The sequence below is a fragment of the Aptenodytes patagonicus genome, chromosome 2 (assembly GCF_965638725.1).
Source record: "Aptenodytes patagonicus chromosome 2, bAptPat1.pri.cur, whole genome shotgun sequence".
Taxonomy (NCBI): domain Eukaryota; kingdom Metazoa; phylum Chordata; class Aves; order Sphenisciformes; family Spheniscidae; genus Aptenodytes; species Aptenodytes patagonicus.
In genome coordinates, this window is record NC_134950.1 from 30,216,340 (window position 1) to 30,237,934 (window position 21,595).

The 21,595-nt window shown below is 37.2% G+C and overlaps 2 protein-coding genes across 2 annotated transcripts in view; both read right to left on the reverse strand.

Moving 5' to 3' along the window:
• Positions 1 to 2,530, reverse strand: part of WWP1 (WW domain containing E3 ubiquitin protein ligase 1) — a 91,717-nt gene extending 89,187 nt beyond the window's left edge. Inside the window, exon 1 of the mRNA XM_076329460.1 lies at positions 2,459 to 2,530. The gene's annotated coding sequence lies outside the window, so the exon portion shown is untranslated. The remainder of the gene's footprint in view (positions 1 to 2,458) is intronic.
• ATP6V0D2 (ATPase H+ transporting V0 subunit d2) lies at positions 1,496 to 21,271 on the reverse strand. Its single transcript, XM_076329462.1, has 8 exons — positions 21,060 to 21,271; positions 14,237 to 14,408; positions 12,175 to 12,353; positions 9,344 to 9,423; positions 7,404 to 7,481; positions 3,919 to 4,095; positions 2,459 to 2,536; positions 1,496 to 1,932 (listed from the first exon to the last, which is right to left on the reverse strand). Exons 1-8 carry the CDS (start codon positions 21,187 to 21,189, stop codon positions 1,771 to 1,773), a joined length of 1,056 nt encoding a protein of 351 aa, XP_076185577.1. The 5' UTR covers positions 21,190 to 21,271; the 3' UTR covers positions 1,496 to 1,770.
• Positions 21,272 to 21,595: the final 324 nt, after the last annotated feature.

The window sequence follows — 21,595 nt, forward strand, 5'->3', positions numbered from 1 at the left end:
GAGAGAATATAGCCCTATTACTTTCTTCATTGCAGTTTGTGATATAGTTTGTGATATAGTTTGCGATACAGGTGTGAACTGGAAAGTGTTGGTCACAGATTAGACTGGGAAATACAAATTAAGAAATGCAAGATAGTAAAAGCAGTGCAAGGAAGCAACTACACATGCCAAAATGAAATTGCAATCCACAAATCTTACAGTTCGGTTTCTTTTTTCTCTTTTTTTTTTTTGCTTTTGAATTACTGGATCTACTAAACAAGCCTCAATATAGAGATAAGATTTGTCTTATCTTCTTATACACTTATTTCTTTTTAGTCAATTTTTCTAAATTCCTACTAAATTATTTCTAAAGGAAACTCTCTGAAAGTATTTTTTAAAGTAATAATGTAAGGTTGTCTGTGATTCACAATAAAGCAAAATACTAAAATCTTCTCAATTCTCTATTAAATCAGTATGAGATGTTCTGGGATATAACCCTTTGGTTACATTTACAATTTAGGAACTGTGTTTTTAGCTATAAAAATGGTAACGTTTTCTATTTCTTACGTATGTATGTATGTGCACTTGTATATATTATATAGAGAGATATATTATATCTCAGTTCTTAAAACCATGATGCCTGAATGTTTTCCATAACTCTGAGGTGTTGACATCAGATATATTTTATTTTTCTGTCTACTCATCAGGAAATGGATTTTATTTCTGTATCATATTAGTGGAGGCATAGTCAGCTGAAGATTGAGATTTGCTGTTGTGCAGCCTGAAACTAAGAAGTTACGCAGAAAATCAAGGTATGGCCTGTTTCAAAGATAAGAGGGCAAATATTTTGAATAGAGTAGGAAGGCAGGATGTTGATACAGCTTTCAAAATCCTTCCTTTTTCTTCAGCAGAATTAATCTTGTCTTGCTACAATCTGGCTTCAACTGTTCGCTCTATTTTTAGTTACTGATCTTAGCCAGGTCCTCAAATAGCTCAGAGCTGGTGTTGTTTGTGTCTGATGTAAAACTGATACAGACTTGGCTGGTATTTTCATTCATGTTTCATAATCTTCCTTAGTGCATACATGAAGACAGTGTCTTTGGTGTGCTGGAAGGAGATATTTGTATTACTGTGGAGTAGATCAGACACCTGTTGTTTGACACTTATGGTGCTCCTCATGTGACCGTAAAGGAATAAGTGAAAACACTTTCATGAAAATGAAATTACTTATTTACATTTAGCTGCAGAGAGGTCTTACAGTTAGAAAGGTTCAGGAAGCTCTCTCTTGAGATTCCTTAAGGGGAATCTCAGAGTAACCCTAAAGTTTCTCTCTTCTTTGTCTATTAAGACCTTCATACAATCTTGTATGCCATGAAGGAGACCATAAGTGTAAGATAGAAGTAGTCATTTAGTTGGCCCTTTGAGAAAACCGTTAATCCAAAATTAAGCCATTAAAGAGCTTTTCAAATGTCATTGATAGAAAGCTTGCTTCCACAAAGGAGAAAGAATATGTATGTAAGACCTTGCAGGGAGTTTTTATTGATCAATTAAATTCAAATGGGCACAGTGGGAAACAAATCTACCAACAGAAACTATGAATAAGCCCATTAATATTTCCGTATAAAGTACTCGTATCTCTAATTACATTACTTTTTCTTACACTGCTGTATATAAGGAGGATCAGTAATACAATTTAAAACATCTGATAAGAGTTAACTTTTGAAATAAGATTTTTCTTTTCTGTGAAATAATGCATCTTTTCAGGCATTGTAGGATTATAAATTCTCAGATTTAGAAAATCGGAATGTAGTTGTTAATTTTGGTTCTGTGTCTCTGAGAAATGCATTCAGCAATCCATACAATATTCCTGCATTCTTGTTCCTTTAACTTTACATAGGCATAAAATACTCCAAAATGAAACTGGTTGTTGAATGCAAGCACATTCAGCTTTACCTGTAGAAAAGGTGAAACAAGTGTTATGATAAAATATTAAAGGTGGCAAACATGATTTTTATATGGTAGCTTTTATGACCAAGATTTCTATGTAACTTTGCAACTATGACTATATTTAGGAGTCTCTTGAGTATAAATATAATTGAAATGTCATCTCTGGATTAGTTTTGGCAATAGACTACAGCAACATTACAGGTAAGTAAAGGACAGTGGTGAAATACCTTCTTCAGTAGACTATTCAAAAGAAATTTCATTAAGCGGTTTATATGAGATGGCTTTTGGATACGCTATCAGGGTTGACAGTTCTATAACTAGTCTTCAGAAGAATGTCCTGGGATTTATTTTATTTAAAAAGGTAAATCCTTCTTTTTTAATTCAGCCACATGTTGACAGCCATAGAAATACTGTGTTCTTCAATACAAAGCTGAATGATGCAGAATCAAAAGCCTAGTACCTCATTCTTGTTTTAAATGTTTTTCCAGGTGGATAACATTCATTTTGATATTTTAATGTTAGAAGCTCTTACCTCATGCTCAAAAAATGCGTCTTCCAGTGTCTTTTCTCCAGTGCCACTCCCTACACCTTCAAACACAGCCTTGTATTCCTAAAAGCATAGACAACCACCCAATGGAAACAAAGTACTTTTACATTCTGTGCAGCACAGATACCTTACATTACTTTATTTATTAATCTACGTTAAGTAATATTTCTGTATAGAAGACTCATGTATAGATTACAGTTCTACATAAATCAAAAGTTAAAAGCATATAGTCAGCAAAAGAAAGAAAAATCACATTTGTTCTTGTATTTCTTACCGTCATTTCCTACAACTTAAAATAATTTACTGAAGGCACTAAAAGAGGCTTATTGTAGAATGACACATGACCTTTCACTCCTTTGGACAGAGAGCACTCAACGTCTTGTACAAATAGTATCCATCAGAGCCAGAGCTGCAAATGGAGCCAAAACCCTGAACTCTGATCCTCACATGGCTGCTCATTTTATTTCCAGTAGTCAGCTGGATTTGCTTTATCTGTGTTAATATTGTATCTAAATCCATTAGTCTGATATGTCATCCTGGAATGTTCTGCACAGATTTATTTGACTTCATTTCTTACGTGTTACATTTCTGTGTAATTTGCTTCTCTGTGTATTCTTTTTGTTTTTCCTATAAAGTAGCAGTGCAGTATAGGTCTAGCACAATGATTCCCAAATTCATCTAAATATCCCACCATCACATGAATAGACTTGCTCTGTACCACATTGACATGGTGACACATGCTTCTAACATTCTGCTTATGCACAGGAACAGATGTGCATCTCCAGCTTTGTTTCTTCTGTAGAAAAAGCAGTAGACCACACATCATTTTGTTTGGTCTACCTACTTGGAGGTAGCTTAAAAATTATAGGTAGTCAGAGTACCACAGTTAATTCTTAGAGCAAGTGTTGCATATTGGTTCATCTTTAATAACGGCACTAGTCGCATCAGTGTTAACAACTTCATCTACTTCTTCGATTCAATCAGTGATTTAGAGAAAACTTTTCAGAAGGGCATTTTTATGGCATGCTAGCAATAAATCAGGTTTGCACTCATCTGTGGCATGAATTGTTTGGTCAGCTCATTTTAAAATGACTTATGCTTTTGCTGCAAAATCTTGGAGGCAGCAACTGTGAAGTGAAACTCAATTTGGGGAGGGTTAATGAAGTAGGAAGAGTTTTGTTTACTAGAATGTGATTGGGACTTATTTAAACGTCACTGTAAGAGGAACTTTGTCTTGCACTAAGGTAATAATATATTTTATGTCTTCATATCAAAGGCCTTTGATTCCATATACTTCTTTATGGGATCTTTCGTATCTTTGCTGATGTTTTTCTCTCTCAAAAATGCTTTTAACTTACATGAATACTCTTTAAAATTTTGCTGACATCAAGAGATGTTAAGTATTTGTACTTCGGCTTTTTGTTTTAAGAAATTAGATTACGTACTGCATAGTAATCTGCAACACACTTCACTTGCTCGTAGTCATCTGCATTGGCCAACAGGTGTAAGCCTTCTGGATACAGTTTTCCACAGGTCGGGTACAGCTTCTCTCGGTCATCTTTACTCAGCTCAGTGCCAAATGAATTAATGGTGATGATAAATGCACGTCTGTCTGCCTCAAACTTAATATGCAAAACAAAGAATAAAGAGGTGTGATTAGAGATCGCATTCTAAATTAAGGTGGGGATATGTTTTTTTTTCAGTAAGCTAAACTATGGAAACTTAAAAAAAAAGTGGACTTCAGAGCATTAGAAACATACCTTATTTTAAAAATTGTAGATCCTTATTTGCAAATACTTGTTAAATTTTAACTAGAAAAATCAAACAGTTTTGCAAGCACAGCTTTTATTCTGTGATTTTTGTACTGAAAATATCGTCTCTGCTACTTCCTCGTTTCCCTACTTAGTTACCCAGATGTTAACAATAAAAAATCTCCTCACGCACCCTTCTGAAGTTATGAAATAATACTCTTATAAATAATAATAATACAGGAAATGACCAAGAATCAATAGTACTGTTCTGGGGTAACTCAGAGTGCTGTTGAGAGTAAAGGTTAAAAGGAAATTCTGGAAAAAAAAAAAGTTTCTGAATGCACATATTTAAAACCATAATTTAATAAGGTGGAGGGGGCTGTTTACTTGCCAAGTTAAAGTTTTCAAGTGTTTCAAATAACAGTTAATTTTTAACGCATAGAATCAAAGGCTATATTTCTTCTGCCATGTTTAGATGCCTGTAGTATCTGTATTTTCCCTGCAGCAGTAGACTGAGAGTCATTCTAATGTCTAGATCTCAGATTGTTCTTTTGTACAAGGCAAAATTTCACTTGCCATTCTTACAATATGAATTAAAAATGTAATGGTAAATAAAAATAATCTTACTCAGTTCTGCCTGATTTAAATCTATTCGTCTGTCTTGAGATCTAAATTGACTATGGTTTTATTTCTTTCCTTTATTACTTACTTTCTTGTTGTAAGAACAGCAGAGGCCTTGCTAATTGCAGGGATTATGCAGGAAAATGTTCCAAGTGAAGCATATACAGTATACGCACATTTTAGGCAGCTTGCAAAATTTCTTATGCTGTGAATTTTTGAACAGTTTTAAGCAGAAAGGTACTCTTTTCTGTTGAATAATAAGACTGCAGTTGCAACACAGTTCTACAACTTCAGCAGTTAAGCACATATTCATAGATCTTACTCCTGTGTACTGGAACACACTGTAGCAGGGACCCAGCTACCCTCTGGCACTGACTTCAGAGTAAGGAAAATGAATAAACAATAGAGAAATAATGAGAAGAAAATAAGTGTGCTTGAAAAGACTTCTAGCTAATGAATAACAGGGCCAAATTTCACTTGCCTTATTAATACGAACAGGCATATCAGCCCTAGTGAAACTGTTTTGGAAGGACAAATGCTTTGTTTTTTTAACTTGTTAGAGCCATGTAGAATCGAGCTGTTAGATTTGTAATATTTTATTGGGAAAAAAGCATGCTCAGATGCAATTGCAACTAATGCTAGCAGGTTTGGGGCCTAACTGTGTGGCTCCCGGTTTGAGAAAATTTGCAGGACCAGTCCCAACCATACAGACCTCTCAGTTCATCAAGTTATTGGCACATGAGGTGCTTCATAGTGAGTAAGGCCATGAGGCAGTTACTTGGTGACCTGGGCCATTTGATTGCTGCAGGCAGAGGTGGAGTCACAGGACGACCATTTCCTAAGTGCTTTACTATCCATATGGGAAACTGAAGTAACATGTCTGCTACTTGAGAATTAGCATGGGGCCCTAATAACAGGCACAGCACTAGCTGCAGTGCAGTCCTGCAGTTTCTTGCCAGATTCGGGGTTAAACATGCCACATTTGTTGTCCATGGTGGAAGAGAGATCGTCAGTACTTTTAATGTGGAAGGTTGGCACCGTGACTGGTGGTCAAGGAGTTGGGGAGCTAAATACCTCAGCCTCATTCTGATAGGGTCAGGTTGGTAGTCTTACATTATAAGATTACAGAATAAATAGCAACTATTCTTTTGAATAATTAAACTTTGGCTTTTTGTGAATTCAACCATTAGCAATCTGCTCTATGTGTGTCTTCAGATTATTAAAACGTTATAGAAAAGAAAATCTGCAGAAAAGTTTATCCTCCTAGCTGATTGACATTAGATAGGGATTTTAAAGAAGCTTATCACTGACCAAACTTATACAACTGGTATAAAGAGAGTTTTACAACATGCTTAAACTAATGTTGGTAAGTAACCTGCTCTCAGGATGAATTTCTAGCTAAAAATGAACTTTCTGAAAAATCTGAATCAACTGTGTCTTTACCTCTGCCAGCCAATCTCTTGATTTTTATTTTTCAGAAAAGAATACTCAAAATACTTAATTTCTGGTCAATTTAACTTGATTAAGAATATTTTCTTTAGAACATAAACTGAAACGTTATGACCTGGTTAAATAAAATATGAAATTGCATTCCCTTTTAGGACATTGCTTCTTAAGATGTAATTTAGGCTTATTCTACCTTCAGGGGTGAGCTCCCAGGGTTATTATCTCTCTCCTATAATGCAAACTTTTAGTGTGATGTCATCAGAGCTCAGGGAATTTTGTTCAGTCAGTTTCTAGAGTGTAAGTTTTGCTTATCCAGAAAAAAAGACTCCTGGAAGCAAATGGGTGATCTGGCTCTCAAACGCTGCAAAGAACTGTGATAAACCATGTGACAAAAAAAGTGGAGCTCAATGCTGAGAACTCAATTTTAGGAATTTCTGCATCTTTTATTACAATAACAGATATAAAAATATCATTCACTATGCTGCAGGTATCCTTTGGGGAGGAGGACATTAGGAATTTTGTATGTATGTCATGGAAAAAATAAATATTAAACTTTTCTGAGTTGAGACAAAAATAAAACATGTAATGTTGGACTTTTCTGTATAACACTAGTTCCAAAGGTCACTCAACTCTAACTTGAACCATTAATTTTAATTGAAGAGTAAACAAACATAATAGTGCCATGAAGCTTAAAGAATATTGATTAGTAAATATACAGTAATGCCAGACCTTAGCTATCCCAAATTTAATTTTGAGCTAGGAGGTGTAAGAATAATCCAATTTTTTAGTTTTTCTACATAATACAGAAAAATGTTAAGGGGCAACAGTTTGAGATTAGTGAACCATTTATTCTGTTCTGCTCTCTATTATAGAAAAATATTAACTGAAGCTAACTCCTCCCTGGTAATGGACTAGCTGCTTCTCTAGTCAAGAGGTAAAAGTCATCCTAGAGTAGTCTTCATTACATCTTAGAAAAGCAGTTATTCAGAGGAGAAGCAAACATTTGACAAATAACACTGCAAATAGAGAGAGAAGGAACAGGAAAAACAGAGTAACCTAATTATGAAAACATTATGGAGTACTTTCATGAACGAAGACTGAATTTTTCTTACCTCAAGAATAGGTCTCATGATTTCTGCTGTAGTACCACCTTGTTTTTCACAAAACTTATAAAATGCCTCAAGATAAGACTACATGAAAGAAGAAGAGAAATATTTTAAATGCTACTTAAGACCTGGACCGGCACAGCACATAGTCATAAACCTCATTTTTAAATACTTGCTTTAACTTTGATAATTCTACTTAGGAATTTAAATTCAAGTATGTGTTTAATTACTTTGCTGGACTGAAAGTTGAAATATTAAAATGCAAATGTCTTGTTATTACAATATGGGTACAAATGTTTTTAAAAATTGTAATAGGACAAATATTGTTTTCTTTGCTCTCTAAAGAAGGAACTTCTTGAGCTTCATTGAGCTTCCGCTGCATAATAAGCAGATGGCTGAAGGAAACTCTGCATTTATAGTGTGGAGGAGGGGATTTGGGAATGTGCCATGGCTGTTGGGCCAGCACTATGAGGATACACAAACTAATCCCTACTGCTCTACCCTAAACCCTGGATTAGGACAGAACAGCGAACAAAGCTTCTGTAATACTGCTCTGCCGGGCCCTCTGGTCTATTAAGGTTTCTGGCCTTCGCACCCATTTCGAAATACCTGTGCAGGAAGGACCCTAAATATCTCAGAGATGCTGTTCCCCCTGCCTCTCCATCCCCCAAAATACTGTCTTGAGGAATATTTATGTTATCAAAATGCATTTGCTACAACTTCACACAATCTTGTTAAAAGAAGCTGTCACTAACTATGCAATTAAGTGAATTTTAAGTAGAGACATCTCAAGGGGGATCTGCTGCATGGGTTTATGCATTAGGTTCTGTATAGTGCTATCTGATAGTAGAGCTGAAACATAATTGATCACGTTGACAGCTGAAGCAGAGGGGACAGGATATATTAATAATTTAGAAGTGTTTGTAGAATGATCCCCCTGATACTTAGAAGAGTGAGAAGAAAAAACAAAAAAATAGATTTAATAAGTGTAAATGTATGGTTATCCACACAGGTTATAAGAATCAAATCTGTATGTTATCAAATGGAAAAAGAGTGTCTAGTTTAGTAGTACTGTGAAAGAATTAAAATACTTGGGCATAACTGATGTTGTTTTGAATGAGAGGAAGTAGCAGAAAATTTAAGAATCAAATATTGGCTTGGGAATTTATAAATATCATTTGTAAGACAAACAGAAGAATTTTTGTCTTTCCCCTTAGTGCAATCAGGTCACTGTAAGAATACTTCCTGCAGTCTGGGGCATCCACTGTGAAAGAAAGATAACAAAGAATTTGGAGAGAATGTGCCAGGAGGAACCATTAACAGAATGAAATATGTATAGCCTTTAAAGAGACCATCCTAAGAGTATTGACCTGTGTGCTAATATTTGTAAAGTACTTCGAAAATGCAAGGCACATGTTAGATGCATATCCTTACAGCAGTGTGCTGTAGCAATGCTAAAAATAATTTTAAAAGGAAGAAAATGATACAAAACCCTTAAGTAAAAAAAAAAGTTAGCTAGTCTCAAAGCAATTAGACCTTTTCAAATCAAATCTACCTTTTATAAATAAAAATAAATGTTAACTAAAAGCCTGTCTAAGCTCACTTAGGAGCTAACAGTTCTGTGGCATTTGGTGGATAACTGAGATATTCTTAAACAAATGGATCTGGATATTAGCCTGACATCTAAAGCATTTTCATTAATGAGATATTAAATTAGAATTTGGATGCAGACCTAAAATTTGAAAACTCTCCAAACAGTGGAGTAGAAGTGAAAGGAGCAGGATTTGATTCCTGGACTTGTCATCAACCAGGTGACCTTAGACAGCTTGCTTTATCTCACCATGCTTCTGTTTTCCCATCCATAAAACAGGGTTAATGATACTGACCTCCTTTTCTGGGACACTTTGAAAAACCCCAGGTATTATCGTTATGTTGCAAGAACTTGCCTTGTACAGTTTGTTGCGCATTATTTCAATGTTCATTTCATCCAGGTCATTTTCAGACAAACAATCTTGAAAGAAAGCAGCTGAAAGCAGAATTTATTATATTGCAGCATAAATCTACATGCTGATCATATGCATCTCTTGTCTATTGCCATTCACCAGTGTGTGAGCAAGAATCTGAGGTTTCTGTTGTACAAGAAAGAGTGATATAACAGAGAGGAAGAGAAATACTTTTGATTTTCCCCTTATCCTCCTACTCCCTCCTTTTTAATGGGAATCTGCTGAGAAGGGAATCAATCAGTGCCACAGCCAGAGTCCACATCTCCAGAGAGAATCAGGTGAGAAATGCTCATGAAAGCCCTAATCTTCTCTGAAGTATATGGTTTGGGCATTGGGGAGATTTTCTAGTGAGGAACATGACAGATAATTTTTGTCTTAAATCATGAGGTATTCCGCAACTGTTAAGGAGAATCCTCTTTCCTATTTTCCCTCTTCCTCTTTGGGTACATCTGTAGTGGGGGAAAGGCAACAGGTTGCAACTAGTAAGGGGCACAAACTTTGACCTTGACCATCTGTGCTTCCAGGTCCCCTGCAGAACTGGCTAAAGAGCAAGCTTTTGAACAGGGAGACAGAGGATGAAGTTCATTTGTGCAGCTGGATCGCTTAAAAATACTGTATTCATAATCAACAAAAGTATGCCAATCCCTCACTCTTCCTAAGCACTGGTCTGTCCCAGTGCTGCCTGACAGAGTGTTGTCTCAGACAGTGGCAATGGGAGAAGGTATTTAAAGAGAGCATGTGAGCCTGGCTGTGTTTTGTGATCTTCTCCTTTCATACTCTCCAGCATCCAGTTTTTGGATGAACAATATTAGAGGATGTATCCCTGACAGTTCCCTTTAGTATCTCTCTGTAGATCCATTGACCAAGAATTTGTCCTATCTTTTTAAAAATCTGATACTACTCTCTGATTGTACAAACTTGTTTAGCAAAAAAATTCCAGAAATTTACTACCAGCTGTGTAAAAAAAAAAAAAAAAAAAAAAAAAAAGTTTTATTTTACCTGTTTTAAAACTGGTTTTCTGCTGGGATTTTGTCTTCGAAAAGATTTGGTAAGCAACAGTTTGCAGCTCACTGTGGACAAACCACTGCCCTCAGGACTTCGTAAACATTGTCCATATCTCTCTTTAGCCTTGTTCTCTCCAAATTGCAGTCCAGCCTTTTTAGTCTGTTCACACACGGCAGCACTATCCCCTTGTTCATTTTAGCTGTCCTGCTCTGTACCTTCTCTGATTTCACTGTATGGGGTGTCAGTGCCCAAGTGTTGGCAGTGGGGGGCTGCAGGGGTGGCCTCTGTGAGGGGGGGCCAGGGCTGCCCCATGCCACACACAGCCGATTCCAGCCGGCTCCAACAGACCCACGGCAGGGCACAGCTGAGCCCCTCAGCCAGGCTGGTTGTGCTTCTGAGAAAATATCTTTAAGAAAGGGCAAAAAACGCAGGTTGTAGAGAGGAGGAAGGAAAAAAATTTTGAGAAACACCAAGGTCAGAGAAGGAGGAGGAGTCGCTCCATGGTGCTGGAGCAGGTACTCCCTGCTGCCTGTGGAGGACCTGTGCTGGAGCAGATACTCCTGACAGGAACTGCAGCCCGTGGAGAGCCCATGCCAGAGCAGAGGATAAGTGTGAGGAGGAAGGAGCAGCAGAGAGAAACCACCACGTACTGACTGTAAACTCCCCCCACTCCTTGTGCCGCTCATTGCCTCTCCGAAGAGATTGAGTGTAACCTGCAGTGATAACAAGGGGGCAAAGGAGAGGAGCCTGGAGCAAAGGAGTGGGAAAGGGGGGAGGAAAGGTGTTTTCCCTAAGTGTGTAATTGTTTGTTTCTTTCTGTTTGTTTATTTCCTAATGCCTGAATCAGTAATTAAATATATTAGTATTAATCAACAGTAAATCAAGTTAATTTTCCCCAAGTTGAATCTTTTTTTGCCTGCAACAGTACTTGGTAGGTGATCTCAACCCACAAGCTCCTCCCCCCCCCCCCCCATTTTCTCCCCGCATTGTGCTGGGGGTAGGGGTTGAGCAAGGGGCTGGGTGGGAGTTTGGCTTCTGTCTGAGGCCAACCCACCACACCTTCTTGAGAAGCAGAACCCAAATCCACTCACAGCACTCCAGATGAGGGCACACAGTGGTTTCATATGTGTTCAAATCCATCCAGTTCCATCTTATTCTCAGTACCCTTCCCAGCAGTGCCCCACAGCTGGTTAGTTTGTGTTTGTTCATGTTGGCTGCTGCAGCACATTGAGCGGAGTTTCATCCCAATTTCAGAATGCGATGTTCTCAAGCCTCGCTCTGTTTTGCTTTTAGATTTAGTTCTTCAAAATAGGGATTTTCTCTGTGTTTGAACCATGCCCAAATCCCGAGAGGGAATCTAGGTTCTACCACAACATCTAATATTTATTAGTAACTGTCTGCTTCTTGATCCTTAGTGAGGGATAGGCAAGATTTCATCTTACTTTTTTAATTATAGATGCAGGTGTTGAAATAAAATTCTAGATGCTCTAAATCAGTGGCTACTTTGGGTATAAAAGATATCCATTACACTTCTTGAGTAGCATGTTTTCTTTGTGTCTGCTACCCAAGGTTTATATAGAAGCTGTTAATAAATGTTACTAGAAAATGTCCTGAACACCACTTCAGAAGTGCTTGATCCACACTTCATGTTTTGTGTTACCAAAACACAGCATATCCAGTGGAAAACATGCTACTCCATCTGAGATATTCTTAAGAATACAGGATGAGTAGTTTCAAGAAGCAAATAAGAAATAATTTAGTGTTCCTACCTAATGGTGTGTCAACCAAAATTGCATTGAACAGCTCAGTGGGGTTTGAGGCAATGCTGACTGCTTCCATTTGCTCAAAACTCCCCAGTGGATGGCACTTGGGAACAAGTTCAGCTATGGGCCGCTGATGTAATGTGCCAGTTATTAAAAGAATTATGTTGTCAATCATGTAGCTGTATCTGTATTTGAAAGAAAAAGTAAAAGAAATGAACTTTATAATGAATTTTCCTTTGAAAAAATACAAATCCAAAATTTTTGCAAATTAGTAATAATACTAAAGTCAGAAACTACCACAGTATTTGCAGGTTTGTATGTTCACTCTGTATCAATGTCTCATTTATCAAAAACAAATAGAAGTTTCTAAATAGCGAGTAGGTAACACACAGTATTAATTTTAAACACGACTGAGTTTGGGAGAGAGACACTTATAAAGAAGGAGAAACTGAAACATGAATATGATAAGCATAACAGCTGTGAAATGTAGATTCACTATAACAAGTGACAATGAGTGGTATCAAAAAGTAAATCACCCAAGCTAGCAGCTTTCCTAGTTTGGGATTTTGTTATTTCAAATACACCACCTGGACAGAGAAGCGCGTGGGAATCTCGGCACTAAAACTGCAGTCCATGCAGATGGACCAATCTTAGGGCTTTCTTCTCACTCAGCTTTAAACATCCTCCCATGAGGAAACTAAGAACAGGTTCTCATAGATTTCTTCTTTATTGCTAAAAGTTTTCTTTTCAGTAGAAGTTTTCTATCAGCTTCTTACTAGTTTTACTGTCAGAGAGGCTGATAAGAGTTTTGTCAGTGACTTGGAAATGTGAACGCTATTCCCTTGGGATGCTTATAACAAGGCTGCCAGTCTTCAGCTTGCATTGTTGATTCAGAACACAGCTAGAGACATATAGGCATTAATATGATCTCACACGTAATCTGGGAGGTGGCTCAGGGACCTGGTGAAATGTAGTTCAATGATTTAATAATTGTGTTAAATATCTTAGTGTCTCCATTATTAAAAAAAAAACAGCGTGCAGAGATTGTGCAAACACATGTACACATGCATGTCAATCAGTGTGAGAAAAGAGCTGCCATAATTTTCATATTTTCACTTTCATTTCTCTGAAAAAAAAGGTAAACATTGCATGCCTCAGGTCACAGCTGTCCTAGGGCACTTTTTAAGATCCTGTTGATATGTTCACCTAAAACTGGTCAGCTACGCTTGACCCAAAACAAACAAAAAAGAATAATGATACTTTATTTTGCTATTATGATAAAAATACTCCTTAAAAGTAAGCTGAATAATCTAGTGTTCTTGTTTTAATATATTAAAAAGATAAGATCAAGGGGAGTAAATAGTTAGGTAAAATATCCTGCTGACATTTCACTAATCCATGTTATACTGTTATAAATCAGATCCTTGTTCTTAATGTTGTTTAAGCCATTCATTGACAAGTTTTATCTGTTTATAACTGTATTGAGATCAGAACTTTCTCTCCATCTGGCATCAAACAGCACTTGTACTTTTTAAAAAAGCTACTAGGATCTAAGTATCTTGCTATACACAACATAAAGTATTTCTGGCTTTAATGTTCAAATGGTATAAAAAGTATGGCAGGTGTATGATGTGTTGTCTTTCCCCCTTTAAAAAAAGTCTAGAACTTGCCACATGCCTAGGCATTAAATCACTGCCCTGTACATCATGAAATTGCTAATCTTGCATGAGTCACCCCCACAAACTTCAGTTTTGCAGGTTCTCTGACTTAAACGATGTTTGAAAATTATAACCATTTTTCTCAATCTCTATCACTCCTCCTGCCACTGTACACAGAAAAAATCTGCTTGTGTTCTTTAAAATAAGTAGTTGCAAACACAACAGCTCTTCATATATATATATTCAGAACTTATATTAACAAATAAAGTATGTAAATGTTGCAGTATAAAAGTAATTTTGCTATTTTTGAAACAATAGAAATTCAAGTACAATGCATTTACACTGTTTCAACTTACAGCTGTGCTTTTGCTTTGAGTCTATGTGGTAAGCTATGTGGTAACATTACTTACGTGATAAAATTCAGAAAAGTGGCAAGTGGTTCAAAAGCATGGTTTCTAAAGTAATGAAATTCCGTGAGTAGTTTTGCTTTCAGTTTATCATCGATGGTGGAAATAGTGAGAGGGCCAGTTTCATTAGCCAAGAAGTTGCCATAGTCTGTAGTCTGTAGATGTAACTTCAGATCTGAAATTAGATTAAAGGAAGATCATGAGAATAAACTGTCATTATATTGTCTACAAACCAAATAAAAAAACTTTTAAAATGTTCAATTTTAACATTATATTTTCATATTAAGGCTGTGATCATACTCTATTGAAAAGGTTTTGCCATAGATTTCACATAGAATAAATGCATAACTACTGCAAATTTGTACTGCCTTCTACCAGTAAGACCAGCATGCCACAGGAAAGCACAAATAATTTACACCTTTGTCAGAAGTTTCACTGGCAACTTTAGTTTCCAGCCACACCAGGCACAATGTTAATTACTGCTGTTCCAAGCCCCTTCCCAATCAGGTTTGTTCAACATTTTGATTTCTCTGATTTATTCAGGGCACCACTTTTATAATGTGTCAGTTGTTTTCTCTCCTGCATTCCTATGGACTGTTATGCATCAATAGGAATCATCCTTTAACTTTATTAAGATCTTAAATTTTCATATGAAACATTTAAATCTCAGGTAAGACTATAATCTTATGTTATCAGGCTGCCCAAAGAAGAGGAGAGAACACATCTTGCCTGACTGAGATTCTGGGCTCCAAATGGCTTCTGCAGTGGAGCACTTGAAAGGGCACAGTTACAGACTCTCAGCATTTCTGGTTTGGCTTTGTCTGATTTATGGCTGCTACTACCAGATCCTAAGAAGCTGTTCCAGAAACTTGGGTTATCATGACACGTTCTGTCTGAGCTCCTGACCCTGATAACTGAGGAAAATAGGTTGATTAGACAACAAAGTTGAAAGAAGCTTTTGTAATATCAAAGAATTCTTTTGACAAATTTCCTCTGCTAGCCATTTTCCACCACGAGGCAAAAGTAAGGATTTGAATCAGTTCTTAGTGTTCAAAGCAGTTTAACATTTCCTTTTAGAAAAGCCCCTGCTATTTTGCATAATTATGTTCAAAGGCTATATTAAAACTACTGTAAATTATAGACTGGGATAATGTTACATGGTTTGGACATTCATAATGATTAGATTTCCAGATAAAATCTGAAGCAGTATTTTGGGAAAAGGACAGCAACACTCCCACTGACGGAAAAAAGGGTGTACCTATAAGGGAAGTTAATATGCAGTTAGCAAGGTGTGCATTTATCAGTATAGTAGCTACTCTTTCCTAATTCCCCATGTTTATACTTTCTTAGTGTGCAATAAGGTTGCCTACGCTGAAACTTAAAGCAAAAGAACTAGTACATTGCAAATTCAAACTCCTACATCTAGCACTCTAACTTACTGAGGTGGATAACCCTCAGAGTTTTCTATGCAGTTTAGCTGCCACTTGAGCTCATTTTAGCAATTACATCAACAGACTCTTGGATGGACAGCCTTACTCAGCTAGCTCTCTGGAACTGTTAGCATTTCTCTAGCTCTTCCTGCAATAGACTGAACTTATGCTAGCAGTGTAAACTAATTGCTTCTTAAAATTACATAGGTTGTCACAAAGCTGTTGACAGAAGGCGGCAGAGGTAATTGGTCTTTCAATGGTCAGAGCCAGATACTGGGAAATAGTCATAGTTTCAGTACAGGCTTCCATGTAGGAAGAAGGAAGAGAATCCAAATATGAAAAAAGAAAACCACTTAATTCAAGAAAGAGAGAAAGGTAAGAAAGATTAAGAGATGAATAAAAATGCTGAATTATGCCCAGAAATGAGTCTAAATATGTAAGAACAACTTTTAAAAAAATCACTAATATTTTCATATCACGTCTACATTTCCTGTGAAAACCAATTTTTGCTTTCTCTTTTTATTGCAAAGAAGGTAAAAATACTTGGCATATGGTGGGATTAGATAATACTACCGTATTACATGCAGAGAGCTGAATTCCAGCTTTCCTCAGTTCCTTTTCAGACCAACCACTGATATCTACCCTGAGTCACACTCTGTAAATGCATTCCGAACACGGTGGTTTTCAGAGGTTTAGTACCTAAAGCAGACTGCAAAACCCAAATATCAGCCTCAAGTATTGACCATTCTGAAGTGTGTTTAACACCATCATGAGATGAACAGAAACCAACCCCAACTGGTTGACAGTAGTTTGACAAGACTGTGTTACCTTCCTCAGTTCTCTTATTGACTGAGTGGCTTCAAAATCCATGCCCTAACATAAGGCATGAAAAATATTAGCTATAACACATTAATTGAGGTGCTGGAGCGTGTCCAGAGAAGGGCAATGAGGCTGGTGAGGGGTCTGGAGAACAAGTCTTATGAGGAGCGGCTGAGGGAACTGGGACTGTTCAGCCTGGAAAAAAGGAGGCTGAGGGGAGACCTCATCGCTCTCTACAACTACCTGAAAGGAGGTTGTAGCGAGGTGGGTGTTGGTCTTTTCTCCGAAGTAACAAGTGATAGGACGAGAGGAAATGGCCTCAAGTTGCGGCAGGGGAGGTTTAGATTGGATGTAAGGAAAAATTTCTTTACTGAAAGAGTGGTTAAACATTGGAACAGGCTGCCCAGGGAAGTGGTTGAGTCCCCATCCCTGGAGGTATTTAAAAGACGTGTAGATGAGGCGCTTAGGGACATGGTTTAGTGGGCATGGTGGTGTTGGGTTGACGGTTGGACTCGATGATCTTAGAGGTCTTTTCCAACCTCAATGATTCTATGATTCTATGAAATAGCCCCACCTGGCTCTCAAAAGCTATGGAGGAAACACTATGCACAGGAATATTGGATTTATGGCCCTGTCACTTCCACAGCCTGCTTTAGAGAAGTGTTTCTTCTAAACAGTTTAATAAATGCCAGCATGCATACTGTATGTAAGAAACAATATTCAACCCTATCTCATGGCCTTGGCCAAAACATTTGAGAAAATAGTCATCCACAAACTCCAATACCATATAATATCAACCAGGAATGTCATAATGAGAGTTCACACCATGACAGAGTTCAGCGCAGCTCAGAGACTGCTCTGCTGGTCTTAAATGATATTCTCTTGGTTGTTGGCATAAATAAGACCTGGGGACTAACACAGTCAGATGCTTGTACTAGTAACGTGACCTGATGACCTGGCAGGAGTAGATGGCTGAGCATGACAGGGGCTTCAGACATTCGTGTTCACCGAAACTTTTTAGTGATGCTGCTCCTTTTCTCAGGGGCTCTTGGAGACCTACACAAGACCCTGGGCTTTTCAGCATGTCCACCAGATCCCTAGGAAAGAAAATTCCTGTATTTCAGCTGTCAGTACTATTGCTATCCATCTGCATCGTATATTTCCTCATAAAATTATATGCAGGAAAATCATACGTAGGAAATGTATGACTTTAATGGGATTTTAAATCACACAATTTTACTCACAGTTGAAGAGCAACCAAACAACAGTATATCTAAAGGGAATTAATGCGCAGATGGAGACTAGTTTAAGATGAATGCAGTTAAGACAGGAATGATGCTGATCAGAAAGAAGGAATATTGCAAGAACTTGAACAAAGCGTTAACCTGGTCTCTTGGCATCAAGCACCTGGAGTCTTGTCTGACTCCTCACTTTGATAGCCAACTACCCCCAGTTTTCAGTTACACTGTTATTTCAGCCACCACGTGCTGGTGTGTCCTGGCTCTGGCAAGTTAAGTGAACTTATTTCAGTGATGTTGGTGGGAGCAGAGCTGGGCTGTTTGTCCTTCTGTGACCTAGTCCTAGTCTCCCTTCTAGAGAGCAGCAGTCTTTCCATCACACAAGGAAGCAAGGAAAGAATAGAGCACTGAATTTAACGCCCCCACATATTCTACTTCAAAGACTGTCAGCAGGGTTCTTCTGAGGATCCCGTTCCCCTGAAACAGATGATGACACAGGGCCAAATTAGTAGCATGCCGTGTTGCAGAGGTTTCAGCCAGTGTTGCAGCCCACAGGTAGCTCCATGGAAATTATGATAATTCAAACAAGCCCAAAAGGATATCTAAGTTAAGCTGAAGGCCTCTTCTCCTCTCTGTGTGGCCCTGAACTGAGAGGACACAGTGGTATCGTGAGTCAGTTAGCATCCTCCTTTTTTTCTTTCCCTCTCACTGTTATACTTACTCTGATTATCAAGCAGATCTAAAGCACTAACCTACAGTTTTTCTTGTGGTTCTTCTGTACCGACATTATGGTTTCCCCTCTAGAGATATCAAAATCACTTTGAAATTAAAAGACCTTTTTGATTCTATTTATGGGTTACTTGGGGTTGTTTTGATTTTGTTTCTGCTTGTTTGTTTTAGCATATTTATAATATTTTTAATTTAGGTCAGTTTTTGTGGTGTGGTGCTATGCTACAGAATGCAGAATGGGGTAAATTTATTACCTTTTAATGTGAAAACATGAACCAAAGGCACTATTGGACAAGCACAATAGTACTACTGTACAAATCCACATGCTGGAACTTTTAATTGGAAACAAAATACAATGTATGCATAAAGCTCCATTTTTTACATTAGAGGTAAGGGTCTGTGGTTTTGGTGCACTCTACACTCATGGTGCAAGTTCAATATTACAGCATCATATATATGCAGAGAAATAAGTGTATTTAGCCTCGTGTACAAATCCAATACTTCTCATATTTTCATTATAAATAATGCATTTGGTAGATAACTGGTGGGAATCTGTTAGCTGTCTAAAAGAAGTAGAAAATGTTACAATGGAGAAAGAGATGTAGCTGAATAGAGAAAAAAGGGAAGTGTTAGTGGGTAGTAGAGATGTGCTTGTAGGCGGGTTGATGAAGGGTGCTGCTTCTGTTGCTGAAATATTTTGCATTCTAAAATTGAATGAACATTAGAAAGAAGGAGGTTCAAAAATAAAAAAATCATTGTTCTTTCTACTGTAAATCTTAGAAAAGGATTTTATCTCTCTATTGTGATCTGTCCATCTGTTGCATGGTCTTAATAATGTTGAAGGTTTATATATCTCAGAAATGTTTGAAAACTACTTCCTGGTTATAAATAACTTTCTTGTAGCATGACCTAAAATTTAGATAGTTTTTTTTTAACTATTCTTAACTTAACATGAGCATGTATTCTTCTGGGAAGGATGAGAGAAATTCTTTTATCTTGTATGTTTTTAAAAATATTTAAACCTGTATATTTTCATCTTATTCAGAAGTAACCACAATTTTATGGTTTTTTTTTTCTTCATGGAGCCTTTGATGACATCATTTATTGAGTTCCTCTGCAGAGACAAGTGGAGTAAGAGCAAGGTTTAATAATTCCATCATTCTGTCTTTTGTGTCTTTTATAGATGTTTGAAGCTCTATTAGCTTTTTCTGAAGTCTGTATATTCATGGAGCAGGACTTTTTGACTTAAACAATTAAATACAATATCAAGAGTGTCTGTAGAGTCTTTAAGTTGCATAGATCACAACTGCTGGTACAAATAGGCTACAGAAACTCTTGATTTTGTCCAGCTGACATAAGGAATAGATTGCAGTTCTCAGAGTAAGTGTATACATGTGTTCTGTGTGTCTAAACTGACATTGTATGAAATGGAGAGCTGATACAGCTCTCCAGCTTATCAGCTGAAGTAGGTACATGCACTTGGTCAGTTGAATAGTCTCTAGATCGCATTGACTGTACTGACAATCTCTTCTTTAACTATGAGAGGAACTTTATCCTGCTGACAGGTAAATACCTGCATGTATCTATTTAAATGTAGTTGTTTTAATATGCAAGATGAATGGCAAGCAACCTTCCCAGACTTATGTTGTTATTATATTAATAGTTTTGACAGCCTCAAAACTCCATCATGTATGGGAATCATCAGGTAGTTCAATTCTCATTTCCCCAAATCCATTACTGCATACACAAAGCAACCAATGCTTAAAAGAGAGTGAGCTTATTATTTCTCCTTGTTTCTTTTTCAAATTAATCTAATATAATGCATTTTATAGAAATTATCTCAGTGTACAATCATAGCTTTTATTTTGGAGTCAGGGAAAGAAACTTCATGTTCCTTTAGAAAGGTGATTTTTTTCCTGCCAAGTGTCTAGAGGTATTTCATATGATTCTTTGTGCAAGTCGTCTTCATCAGGCTGTGACCAGTCTTGGCCACAGAAAACTGTTTTGGAAACTAGTGTGTGTTTTCTGTATTACTGTGGCAAAGTCACCTTGAAAAAAGCTTTTTTTTTTTTTTTTTTTTTTAAAGCTTGAGAATAGTTCAGTTTTATCTTTGTGAAATCTAGTTTTCTCTTCCTGGTAAGTAGAATGTCCTCCACTGCCCTAAAACTCATGAAGTAATAAAGTACTAAACCGGTACCTTTTGTAGAGAAACTCAGAGCCAAATGGTAAGCTTTTAATAAGATTTTGGGAACTATTTTATCCAGCTGAAATGATATGAAACTTCTATACTTGAACAGTTCTATAGCATGGTTAAAATCTGTGAGAAGGTTACCAATCTCCGTAGGAACTCTGTGGATGAGATTTCCAAACCTTATCGGTAAACTAGAAAATCCCATCATCTGGATTGCATTGCAAATCACAGTCTGTACAACCCTAGGGTAATTTCTGTGGAAAGCTATTAACTTAAATATGAGAACAGTTCTTCAAAGGACATCAGGGTTATCTCTGGTTGTTAAGATAAGCTCTCAATACTTCAGTCTTCTACCTTCCCTTCTTCAAAGGTCTAAGGAACAGTATTTCTTCCTAAATAGAATAAACCAGCAGACTTACCTTCTAGTGTCTCGCACTGTGCTAAATTGACATAGTCCGCACTTGTCAAGATCCCGGCTTTGAACCCTCGGACCAGACCCTCCAAGTAGCCATGGTCCACATTGAAGTAAAACTCTGAGTATCCCGGCATGGAGAAAAGGAGATTTAATCTCTCTGCTGGGTACTTGATGGTACTGAATATCTGCCACCAACTGTTTTCCTCCTCTTTGGAAGGAGTGACAAATAGTCACTGATTTCCTGCCAGCCTATGATTGTGTTTTACCAACTGGTTTCTTCCTGTTTCTTGCTCCTAGAGTAGTTCCAGTATAGTGGATGCTTACACAACAGCCAGCCAGCAAATCCAACTCCCTTTTGTCAGAGCCAGAAAATGAACCCATTATTGTTGAAAGAGAAGCCAAAAATGAGGTATAAGATTTAACCATTGCTTACAATAGTGTTCTGTACTCATTGGAGAATGAGAGGGCATATTACAAAGCTTGATAGAATTTCATTTTCCCATTACTTAAAAGTATTATAAACAGGAAGTTATCTGTGAA